At 36.1% G+C, this 11,441-nt stretch overlaps 1 protein-coding gene across 1 annotated transcript; it reads right to left on the bottom strand.

The window, feature by feature from the left end:
• Window positions 1–259: 259 nt before the first annotated feature.
• LOC109019466 (cytochrome P450 CYP82D47-like) lies at window positions 260–2,965 on the bottom strand. Its single transcript, XM_019001753.2, has 2 exons — window positions 1,865–2,965; window positions 260–1,107 (listed from the first exon to the last, which is right to left on the bottom strand). The coding sequence occupies exons 1-2, from the start codon at window positions 2,783–2,785 to the stop codon at window positions 481–483; spliced, it is 1,548 nt and encodes a 515-aa protein (XP_018857298.2). The 5' UTR covers window positions 2,786–2,965; the 3' UTR covers window positions 260–480.
• Between the last annotated feature and the right edge of the window lie 8,476 nt (window positions 2,966–11,441).

Raw genomic sequence — 11,441 nt, 5'->3', positions numbered from 1 at the left:
CATATAAAATGGAAGGTAATTTTATAATATTAAAATTTATTTTTAATAGAGTGACACGAGTTCATCAAGAGTAATGGTATACGTACTTACAACTTTTTTACAACTATTTTACAAGCTATTTTCAAATAATTAATAAAATCATGCCAGCCAATTAAAAATATGCCAAAAAAAAAAAATAATAATGTCTGCTTAGAGAAAATAACTTGCAACTTGCAATTATAACTTATGCAAGAGATTAACATGTCAATTAAGTTACTAATTCTAGGAGAAATTGCTAAACTTAATTATGAAATTGTAGTACAAGATCCCCTAATATGCATAAGATAGGTACCTACTTTTACAAGTGAACACACCAAAATAAAAATAAAAACAAGAACAAAAAAAAAAAAAGATAATTTAATGTACGCTTAATCCTTGTGCATGAAGATCATTACGAAACTCCTTGGCAATATTGTACATATTTAACATATACTCAAATAATCATGCATATGCTGAGGAAGGAAGGCGTGGAGTGAGATGGACTTCAAGTGGGGTCGCTTTTAGGGATGTAAGTCCGACGTTCTCAGTCATGTCTACTGGTTCATCTGCTGGTACTGTCGTAATCTCAAAGGCATGCAAGAAGTTAGCAAGTGTGAGTTGCATAACATGTAGTGCAAATGAGATTCCTGGACAAACTCTCCTCCCGCTACTAAATGGTATGAGCTCAAAATGCTGGCCCTTAAAGTCAACAACTTTGTGGGTTGTAAGGAATCTTTCTGGGCGAAATTCTGTTGGATCTGACCACACTTGGGGATCTCTATGAATCTTTGATAGATTAACAAGAAGACGGGTGCCCATTGGGATGTGGTAACCAGCCAAAGTGCAATCCTCAAGAGACTCGTGCGGTAGAGAAAGTGGCGCTGCGGGATATAAACGCATTGTTTCCTTGATGACAGCATGAAGATAGACTAGGTTTTTCACGTCTGATTCCATCACTAATCTATATCTACCAATCTGGAGGTCTAATTCTTGTTGGACTTTCTTAAGAGCCTCTCGGTTATTAAGAAGTAGAGAGAGCGCCCATGTCATTGTCACCGTCGTTGTATCTGTACCACCAAAGATGAGGCCCTGCAAAAGTCCCAGCATTATATGCTATTTATAATTTTACCATATTACACTAAAGGAGAACTCAACGAAACTATGCAATTTCCTCTCGCTTCTGCGGTTTGGTTTATTTTGTTTTGTTTTGTATTTTTTTCTTCAAGTTTTTGATTAGTGCTCTCATCAAGCCTGGGCTTATATTTTGTGTTTAAAAGAGAATTTTTTTTTTTTTTAATATCGAAATGATTTATTTTTTGTGGACAAGTATTAGTAATATTAGATATAATCTTAGGGAATGCAATTTCCATATATTCATTTTGAAAAATAGTAGAGAAAGCGCCCATGTCATTGTCACCAATATATATATATATATATATATATATATTTTTTTTTTTTCATATTGGACCTAGCCAAATTTATCCATTTTGCTTTGAAATGGAGTGCGCGAGAGTAATAAATCCTAGAATTGCTTTGGTGGACCGCTAGCATATATTTGGGCAGATTTTAGGAACAAGACGGATGTTTCCAAAACCCTAGCCCAAGCTGGCACGGAAATCTACTATTTTCTTTTTGTAAACAAGAACCAACAAATTCACTGAAAATTTGGGGAGGTTACCATAACAAGAGAGCTGGATTCTTTCTTAATATGTGAAAAAATTTCCTGATTGTATGTTAAACTCCAGTTGATAATTTAATGAAGTAAAAAGAAGTAACTTCAATAAATATAAAGCAAAGCAATCTTTAGTACTCTACATCAGCTTAAATAGGGTTATCAAAAGCATACCAGACAAGTAGCCTTGGTGATTGTATCAGCATCATAATTAGAAATCTCCTCACTGTCAACGACAGTAGACAACATCACATCCATAAAGTCTTGATGTCCTTTCTTTATCTCCCCAGAAATTCTTCTTTGCTTGTGTTCTTCTAGCCATCCTTCGACCTCATGATCTAATTTTTTTGCTGTTTTCTTCATTGCCTTCTCGTACCCACCCAAGTCCAACCATCTTAGATATGGAAGTACATCTGAAGCTACAAATGTCCCACTCAACACAACGAAATCTCTCATCGCATTTCGAAATTGATCATTTCCTTCATCCTCATCCTTGGTTACAGCCCAAGCAAATCGCTTCTTTATAACCATCATAAACACAACGTTTAGGGTTACATAGCCGAACCATCTTCTCATCTCCACTAATGCGTTGTTGTTCTTGGTCGACAACTCGTAGATCTCTTTGATGGCCGTATTTACCTCTGACTCTCGGATGTGTTTGAACATCTCGATACGATGATTTGAGAGGAGCTCAAGAGTGGCTATTCTTCGAACATGACGCCAATAGGAACCATATGGTCCCAGACCAAACATGGCATAGTTGTAACCCATGAGTTCTGTCGCCAAAGCTTTTGGACGGTTGGCAAAGACTTTATCGTTGGTAGTGAAACACTCTTTAGCTATCTTTGAACTGCTTACTACTATAGCTCTATGCATGCCCAAGTTGATACTGAAGATTGGTCCGTTCTTGTCAACCATGTCACCTAGGGTTATATGGGCAGGTTGCGTCCCTCCTAATAGGTGGAGGTGGCCAATTATAGGCCATGCACCACCTGCTTTTGGTGGGAGTATCTTTTGAGGGGCAGCCTTTTGGGTTCTCCTCCATATCCAAAATAGAAATAAGAAAAAGAGAAATAGGGCAAGTATGCTAGCCATAAAAGCAGTGAGGGACAGGAACCCAAAGCGTAAATGATTTGGTTGTCGATGGGGGTTTATATAAGGGCATACTTCTTTCTGAGTCAATTTTGTAGGTCAAGGTTCGACAAACACCGTTTCCATAAAGCAAAAATCCGATAAAGTTTCAGATCTTGTTTGCTTCCTAGCAAATTCTCTATGATTCACAGTACATTGACGAAACGGAAAGCCATCCTATTACAAGAAAAACGACAATTTATAATGAATTATTTATAATAAAAATAATTATTTATGAGTAAAATAAATTTATTTTAATAAACAATAATCATTTTTATAAGAAATAATTTATCATAAATAAATAATTTTTTTATAGAATTTTGGATATGAATTAGCAATAAAAATATTCAAAAAGAAAACTGATCATAAGACAATCATAATTTAATAATTTATAACGTGCGATGAACGAGGAGCATTGTATGTGGCTGTGTATATAATCGACCCATGAAATAAATCGTATAAATTAAGAGTTATAATAATGAGACACGGTACTCGCGCGCTGGCGTCTATATCTAGTGGTCTATCTCCAAGTCCACTTCACGTACAGTCTCTTGTGAAGTCTTGATAGTGGAGTGTCATTTTCATCCTTAATCTCAATTGCGGGTAACTTCGTCGTCTTGTTGAGATAATATATAAATATATATATATATATATATATATATATCCCCAAGCCCTACGATACAGCCCTACGTACGATATATAATCTCTATCTGGCTTTTCCCATCATTTTTATGAAAATATTAGGCCAGCTGTCCTTGAATTGTAAAAGTATAGAAACAGAGCTCAAAATTCAATGAATGTGACAAAAGAAACTTGTCCTCTTGTCTTTAGAAAATTTTGCCTTCATCTACATTTTTTTAACCCGTGAATAAGATAAGATATGATATAAATAAATTATTTAATATTGTTATTTTATCATTACTTTTACTACAACAAATTTAATTTTTTTAGACAAAATTTTTTTGAGAGAATTGAAATTCGTCTCAAAAATTATTTTTAGAGACAAAATTGATGGTTTGTTTCAGAATTTCTCAAAAGTATGAGGGTCCTACGTGCACAAGGGGACATACCACTAATGAGGTTAAGTGGAAAGAAAGATAAGGGACACTCTATTGGTTTGGTGAAGAAAATAGTTGTGGAGGCTGCAAAGTGCAACTAGTCCAACATGTAAGAGAGCAAGCACCTTGCAGAACTCCTAACATATACATCCCAACGCGAGGTGGAGATGAGTGTCTCGCCTCATAGTAGGCAAGCTAGAAAAGTTGCCAACCGTGAAGGCGAGACTGGTGGCTTTGATGAGACAAGAGCTACTCGCCAAAGGTGATCAACAATCTAAGAAATACAAGAGTAGAATGTGAGCTTCCAGAACAATATGGAAAATGCTTAGAAGAGTAGCAGTATAGTACACAAAAGCCCACACTCCACCTGAAGGGTCACTTCTTGAGTGGGTCTGCATAAGGGGTCACGGCTCGTGAAAAAGATTGATCAGGCCTAGAATTTCACATTGGGGAGCATTGGTACCATTTTGAAAAGACAGCTGGGATCCTTAGGATATGCATCGACTACCGATAATTGAATAAGGTGACCACAAAAAATAGGTATTCATTGCCAATATTAGATGATTTATTTGTTTAGCTACAAAGAGCAATAGTGTTTTTTTAAGATTGAACTTAGGCCAGGATATCAAAAATTGAGGATTAAAGTAGGAAACATACCAAAGACCACCTTTTGGACTAGGTATAACCATTATGAGTTCAGCCTGTTGGGTTAGCTAAAGCCACGGCGGGTTTTATGGGCATCATAAATAGTGTTTCGACCATTCTTGGACTTACTTGTAGTGCTCTTTATTGATGACATCTTAGTGTATTCCAGATGTGTCGAAGATCATTAAAACCACTTAAGATTGGTGAAGGAAATGCTCGAGGGCCATTAGTTGTTCGCCAACCTCAATAAGTGCGAGTTCTGGCTAGATGAAGTGAAGTTTCTCGGTCATGTGATATCCAAAGAAGGAGTCATGGTCGACTCAAGTAAGATTGAAGATATGAACTCGCGGGAATAGAATCTCTTGAACCCACAATCAATTTGAAAACTCATCAAGAAAACCATAATTAAGTCAATGGATGGAGAATCTAGACCCGATGAAAACTCGTTTCAAGAACTTAGATTATATTAAAATATAGAACCGTTGAAGAACCCGTCTCAAGAACCCATATTACAAAGGAGGAACGCCACAAATGTTGTGATTTACTTTTGATAAGTTCAAAAGTTCAATTAAGAACAAGAGGAGATAAACTCAATTCACAATGAATAAATTTATCAAATTAAAAAAAACTCATTTAAATGAGGCTATAAAGAGTATTTAAACCAAAATCTAATTAAAACCCTAGCAAAAATAATGCCCCATCTTTCAAAATTACCCCTGAGTGGATAGTGCCGCGGCTACAGTACGACGCTACAATAACTCGCTACAGTACCCCTTTAAAACGCTAGTTTGCTACAGTACTTTTTGAAACCCTAGTTCAACAAAATAATAAATTTTCCAACATGCCATTGACTGGGCCCCCCCTTAAGTCCTTCTCATAATTAAACCCAATAATTCTAAACTAATAAAATTAGTCATTTAAATGAATTAAACAAGTTAAAAGCCTTCAAGGGCCTAAAGCCTTTAAGTCATATTGTTGCCCTCTTCCATAGCTTATCAAATTAATCAAAACTGGATCTTCATCCTTCAAGTCTATCTTGAATGTTGGAGTCTTGCTAGCTTCATTTCAAGTGGATTATGCCAAACCTTGCATTGCCTCCTTGATCTTCTTGGCTCTTGACTTTGTAAATGACCCATCTGGAATTTGCAAAAGATCTTTAAGACTAGGTCCATCTTGGTGCCCATCATTCCCCCTCTCCTCGAAAGGACTCGACCTCAAATCTCCACCTGGATCAAAGGGAAAAAGTTTAGTAACATTGAAAATAGCAGAAACATGATACTTTCCTGAAAGATCCACTTTATATGCATTTTCATTAATTTTCTCAAGAATTTGAAAATGTCCATCCAAGCTACTCCTATCATCAACAAGCAAAAACTTTAAAGGTGAAGGAGTAAGTGGATTAAAACCATAAATAATTTCAAACGGAGAATATGAAGTAGTAGTATGCATGATCCTAATATATGCAAACCCTATAAATGGCAAACAATCCTCCCAAGTTTTTAAATTCTTATTAACAACAGTGCATAAAAGCTGAGTTAAAATCCTATTAGCTTCTTCAGTCTGACCATCAGTCTGTAGATGACAAGTAGTGGAAAATAAGAGCTTAGTACTACCCAATTTCCCCCACAACACCTTCCAAAAGTAGCTAAGGAATTTAACATCTTTATCAGAAACAATACTCCTAAGTGCACCATGGAGTTGCACTGTCTCCCTGAAAAACAAGTCAGCTATGTTTGTGGCATCACCTGTTTTATGTCATGGAATGTAATTTACTATCTTACTAAATCTATCAACAACTACAAAAATAGAATCTCTACTCATTTTTGTCCTAGGCAGCCCTAAAACAAAGTCCATAGATATGTCTACCCATAGCTCACTTCGAACGGGTAAGGGTGTATACAACCCATGTGGCAAAACCCTAAATTTAGCCTTTCTACATGTAATGCACCTGCCACAAATACAATTGACATCTCTCTTCATCTTAAACCAAAAGAAATGTTCATGCAAAATGTTTAAAGTTTTTTTAACATCAAAATGATCACTCCAATTATATGCAAACTCAATGAAAGGCAAATGATAGTCTCGCAAACGTTTATGCAACAAGTCAATGTATGGCAAATGATACTCCCACAAACATTCATGTGACACATTTAAAATCTTCTTTACACCAAAATAATCATTCCAATTATATGCAAACTCAATGAAAGGCAAATGATACTCTCACAAACGTTCATGCAACACGTTTAAATTCCTTTTTACACCATAATGACCCAACAAACCACATCCATGCACTAGTATCTCACGCATAACACTAGTAGGCTCACAAATTTTGTTCTCTCTAAACAACCAATCTAGTCTATTGAACTTACTAAACGATATTTTCTCATGTACTCCGTACACACTTGCAAAGTCATCGTCATTAGCATGTAATTTCTTATCATATTCAAATCTCAATAACTTTGTATTTAAAATAAAGATAAGGACATGCTTTCTTGCTAATGCATTAACCACAAAATTTTCCTCACCATGTGTGTATTTGATTTCATGAGGACGAGTCTCAATACAGTCTTCCCAATTAGTATGTATTCTAGTTATCAACTTACCTTATCCCTTCAAGTGTGTCAAGGGCTTATGTTCTTCAAAGAAAGGTCGGATAAGAATTGAAGCACCTGGCGCAAAATCATTGTAGTGCTTTATCTCCCTAATAGGTGGCAATCCACTAAACACACTGCTAGGAAACATGACTTCATATCCCTACAATAAAGAGACAACAATCCTAGGCAAAGATATGTCAAGCTCGTTAGTATTAAGACTCACTTTAGCATAAAAATTCACTTTTCTCTTTGTTTTTTTTAGCAACCTCACTTTTCGATTTTAATTGGTCCCTATGGACCTATGTTGGAGTTAAAGGAGCAAGTTTGATTATTTTTCCATCCTTTTAAAAATTGTACATGTTCCTTAACCCATCATGGATCACCTTCCTATCATATTGCCACAGCTTCCCCAACAAAATATGGCCAGCATGCATAGGCACAACATCACAAAGCACCATATCTTGGTATTTCCTAATTGAAAAAGAGACTAGCATTTGCTTATTTACCTTAAACTTCTCACAATCACTCAATCACTGCAACTTGTATGGTCTAGGGTGTTTCAAGGTAGGTAAATTCAATTTCTCAACTAAAGTAGTGCTAGCCAAATTAATACAACTCCTCACATCAATGATAATACTACATACCTTGTTGTTGATGTGGCATCTAGTATAAAAAATGTTCTCGCTCTACTGCTATGTTTCATCCATCTTAATTTTTGTATCGAGTACACGCCTACCAACAAGAGAATCACCATACTCTTCATTCTCATACCCATTTTCATCACTAGACTCACGTCGCCTCCTATCTCTATTGCCCTATAGATTTCTGATTTCTGCATCTTGATGATCCATCCTATCTGTCACTTCACCCAACACTAAGTTCAAAACTGTCATTCCATGGCTTGCAACACAAATAATGAGTTACCTGCCATCCCCTTTGGTGATGACCTACTCCGATGAGACATTATAAGGTGCTGCACAAAAGAATATTAGTGGTAAAAAAGAAAACCTCACACACTCTCTTTCGTGTTTACATTTGAATAATAGTACTCTACTTGTGTTTCACTCTTAATTGATTTTTTCCCGATAATAGTCTCACACTCTCTTGCCTTTTACCTCAAGAGTTTTTCCACTCAAGTTCTTTAAGAACTAATTGAAGTCAATCAAGACAAAACAACCTTGTTTTATCTCAACTAGTAATTAGGTCCAAGAAACAAGAACAAGAGAAATACGAAAGGAATGAAAAGAACGACATGCGAATCAAGGAAATTATACGAATGAAATAGTAACTATAAGACAAGATATCAACTAGAATAATGTATGCAGTCCCTTTGATGATAAGGCTCAAGAAAATTTTGGATTTTTTTTTTCGACAATTTGTTTTTGGGCGATTTTTTTTTCTTTTTTTTTTCACTTCTTTTCTCTAATTCAATCACAAACATCAATAATCAATTATGAAAATCATGCAATTAAATTCAAGCACACAAGAATGGACAATCAAGTAGAAGAGAAATAATGGAACGACACTCCAAGCAATTGACAAAATTAGAGATGCAAGAAACCCTAGAATTTTGAAACCCTAGGTGATGCAAATTTTAGCCAAAACAAAAACTCTAAAAACTTCGGTAGCCTACTTTTTGTTTTTGAAAACCCTAGAACAATGAAGCCCTAAAATTAAATTTGATGATACAATAATTAAAAGATAGAATTAGACCTGATTGGAAACCTTGTAGTGAATATCAAATGATATGAACCTGTGGGAATTGAATCCATTGAACCCACAATCAATTTAAAAACTTCCTAAGAAAGTCAAAATCAAGTCAATGGATGGAGAATCTAGACCCGATGAGAACTCGTTTCAAGAACCTAGATTATATTAAAATCTAGAATCGTTGAAGAACCCATCTCAAGAATCCAGATTATAAAGGAGGAACACTACAAAGATTGAGATTTACTTTTGATAAGTTCAAAAGTTCAATTAAAAATAAGATGAGAGAAACTCAACTCACAATGAAAAAATTCATCAAATTTTAAAAAAACTCGTTAAAATGAGGCTATAAAGAGTATTTAAACCAAAACCTAATTAAAACCCTAGCAAAAATAATGCCCCATCTTCCAAAAATACCCCTGAGTGAATAGTACTGCAGCTACAGTATGTCGCTGCCGTAACTCGCTACAGTACCCGTTTGAAACCCTAGTTCGCTACAGTACTTCTTGAAACCCTAGTTCAACAAAATAATAAATTTTTCAACATGTCCTTGACTAGGCCCCGCCTTAAGTCATTCTCATAATTAAACCCAATAATTCTAAACTAATAAAATTAGTCATTTAAATGAATTAAACAAGTTGAAGGCCTTCAAGGGCCCAAAGCCTTTAAGTCATGTTGTTGCCCCCTTCCATAGCTTATCAAATTAATCAAAACTGGATCTTCATCCTTCAAGTCCATCTTGAGTGTTGGAGTCTTGCTAGCTTCATCTCAAGTGGATTATGACAATCCTTGCATTGCCTCTTTGATTTTCTTGGCTCTTGACCTTGTAATTGACCCATCTGGAATTTGCAAAAGATCTTTAAGGCTAGGTTCATCTTGGTGCCCATCAATTGAGGTGATAGTAGGATGGCAACAACCAACCTCTGTGCAAGAGGTGAGAAGTTTCCTAGGACTTGCCAACTATTATTGGAGGTTTGTGGAAGGATTCTCTAGATTGTCGAGTCCACTCACTTCGTTAACCAGGAAAAATGTTAAATTTTTCTAGATTGACAAGTGTGAATAAAGTTTTGAATAGCTAAAAAGGAGGTTAACTAAGGACCCTATTCCAACCTTACCCCAGTCTCGTAAGCCATTTGTGGTATTTAGTAACATGTCGAAGTATGGCCTAGGTTGCGTCTGATGCAGGAAGGTAAGGTGGTAGCTTATTTTTTTAGACAGTTGAAGGACCACGAGAGTAACTACCCAACTTACAACATGGAGTTGGCAACAATTGTGTTTCCTTTAAAGATATGAAATCACTCTCTATACAGGGAAGAATGCGAGATAGATCACAAGACTTAAAGCATCTCTTTACCTATAAGAACCTTAACATGAGACATTGAAGGTGGTTGGATGTTATTAATGACTATCAGTGCGAAATTAAGTATTACCCGGAAAGAGCCAATTTAGTTGCTAATGCCTTAATTCGTAGGTCGAAGACGAGAGACGCGAGAGAACTCTTAGAGCTGTACTCACTCTTGAAAGGAATGAGACACTTGATGATAAAGGACTGACCACATGAAGAGATTCTCACTACCCTGCAACAGATTAGGGTATGCAATTTCGACAAGGTGAAGGACTAGCAAGAAAGTGACACGAAATTATTGAGGATCCAAATGAAAGTCTGCTTTGCCTATGCATTTAAGCTTGAGCGAGGATGACACCTTGCTGCTTAGAGGGAGGAAGATAGTTCTGGCTAATTCGAAAATTTTTTAATGGATAATAGTTGAAGCTCATTCCTCGTCATACTCGTTACACCCTTGAGGAACGAAGATGTTTCGAGATCCTAAGAGGAGATTCTCATGGGAAGGAATGAAGCAAGACATCGTCCACTTCATCGAGAGGAGTGCTACGTGTCAAAGGGTAAAGATGAAGCACCAAAGGTCAATTGGGAATCTACAACCTTTACTTTTTCCTTAATGGAAATAAGAAGATATCGCCATGGATTTTGTGTTTGGATTGCCCAGATGTGGCGCCCCCGACCCCCCATATACCGGAACACGGGGATCGAGATGCCCGGATGATGACAACACAGTCACACATCCCAACGAACGTGCCAAGTGTGTGTGTACATGTAACGGTGTACAAAATAACGCAGCGAATAATTTAAGTCAACTAAGTACTAGAATTGTTAACACAATCTAAACATCAATAAAGGTTTAAAAGTAATTATACAATCATCCAAAATTAAAATACAATACAGTAAATTAAAATATCTAAGCAAGTGATCCCAGATCACTCCTTGGGTGGAGCCGTATCCTCAGGCTCACCCTCATCTTCCTAATCTGTATCAAAATCTGCGTTACCACAAACGGTACTGCAGGTAAGTATAACCCAAATAACCCTCAAGAATAAAAATGCATTAATGCAACCAACATGCATGCATATGAAGAAATATGCATTTTCCTCAAAACATCATTTTCCCCGAAAATGATTATTTTCCAATACATGCCAAAATCCCATTTAGCCCAAAATATCCGAAAACATTTTCCCAGAAAATGATTTACATAAAATCCAACACACACTATTTTCCCAAAAAATAGTTCATTAATCCATTATTACCATATGCATCATGAT

Source organism: Juglans regia, chromosome 6, assembly GCF_001411555.2.
Source record: "Juglans regia cultivar Chandler chromosome 6, Walnut 2.0, whole genome shotgun sequence".
Classification (NCBI taxonomy): Eukaryota; Viridiplantae; Streptophyta; class Magnoliopsida; order Fagales; family Juglandaceae; genus Juglans; species Juglans regia.
This window is presented reverse-complemented; position numbering and strand designations above follow the sequence as displayed.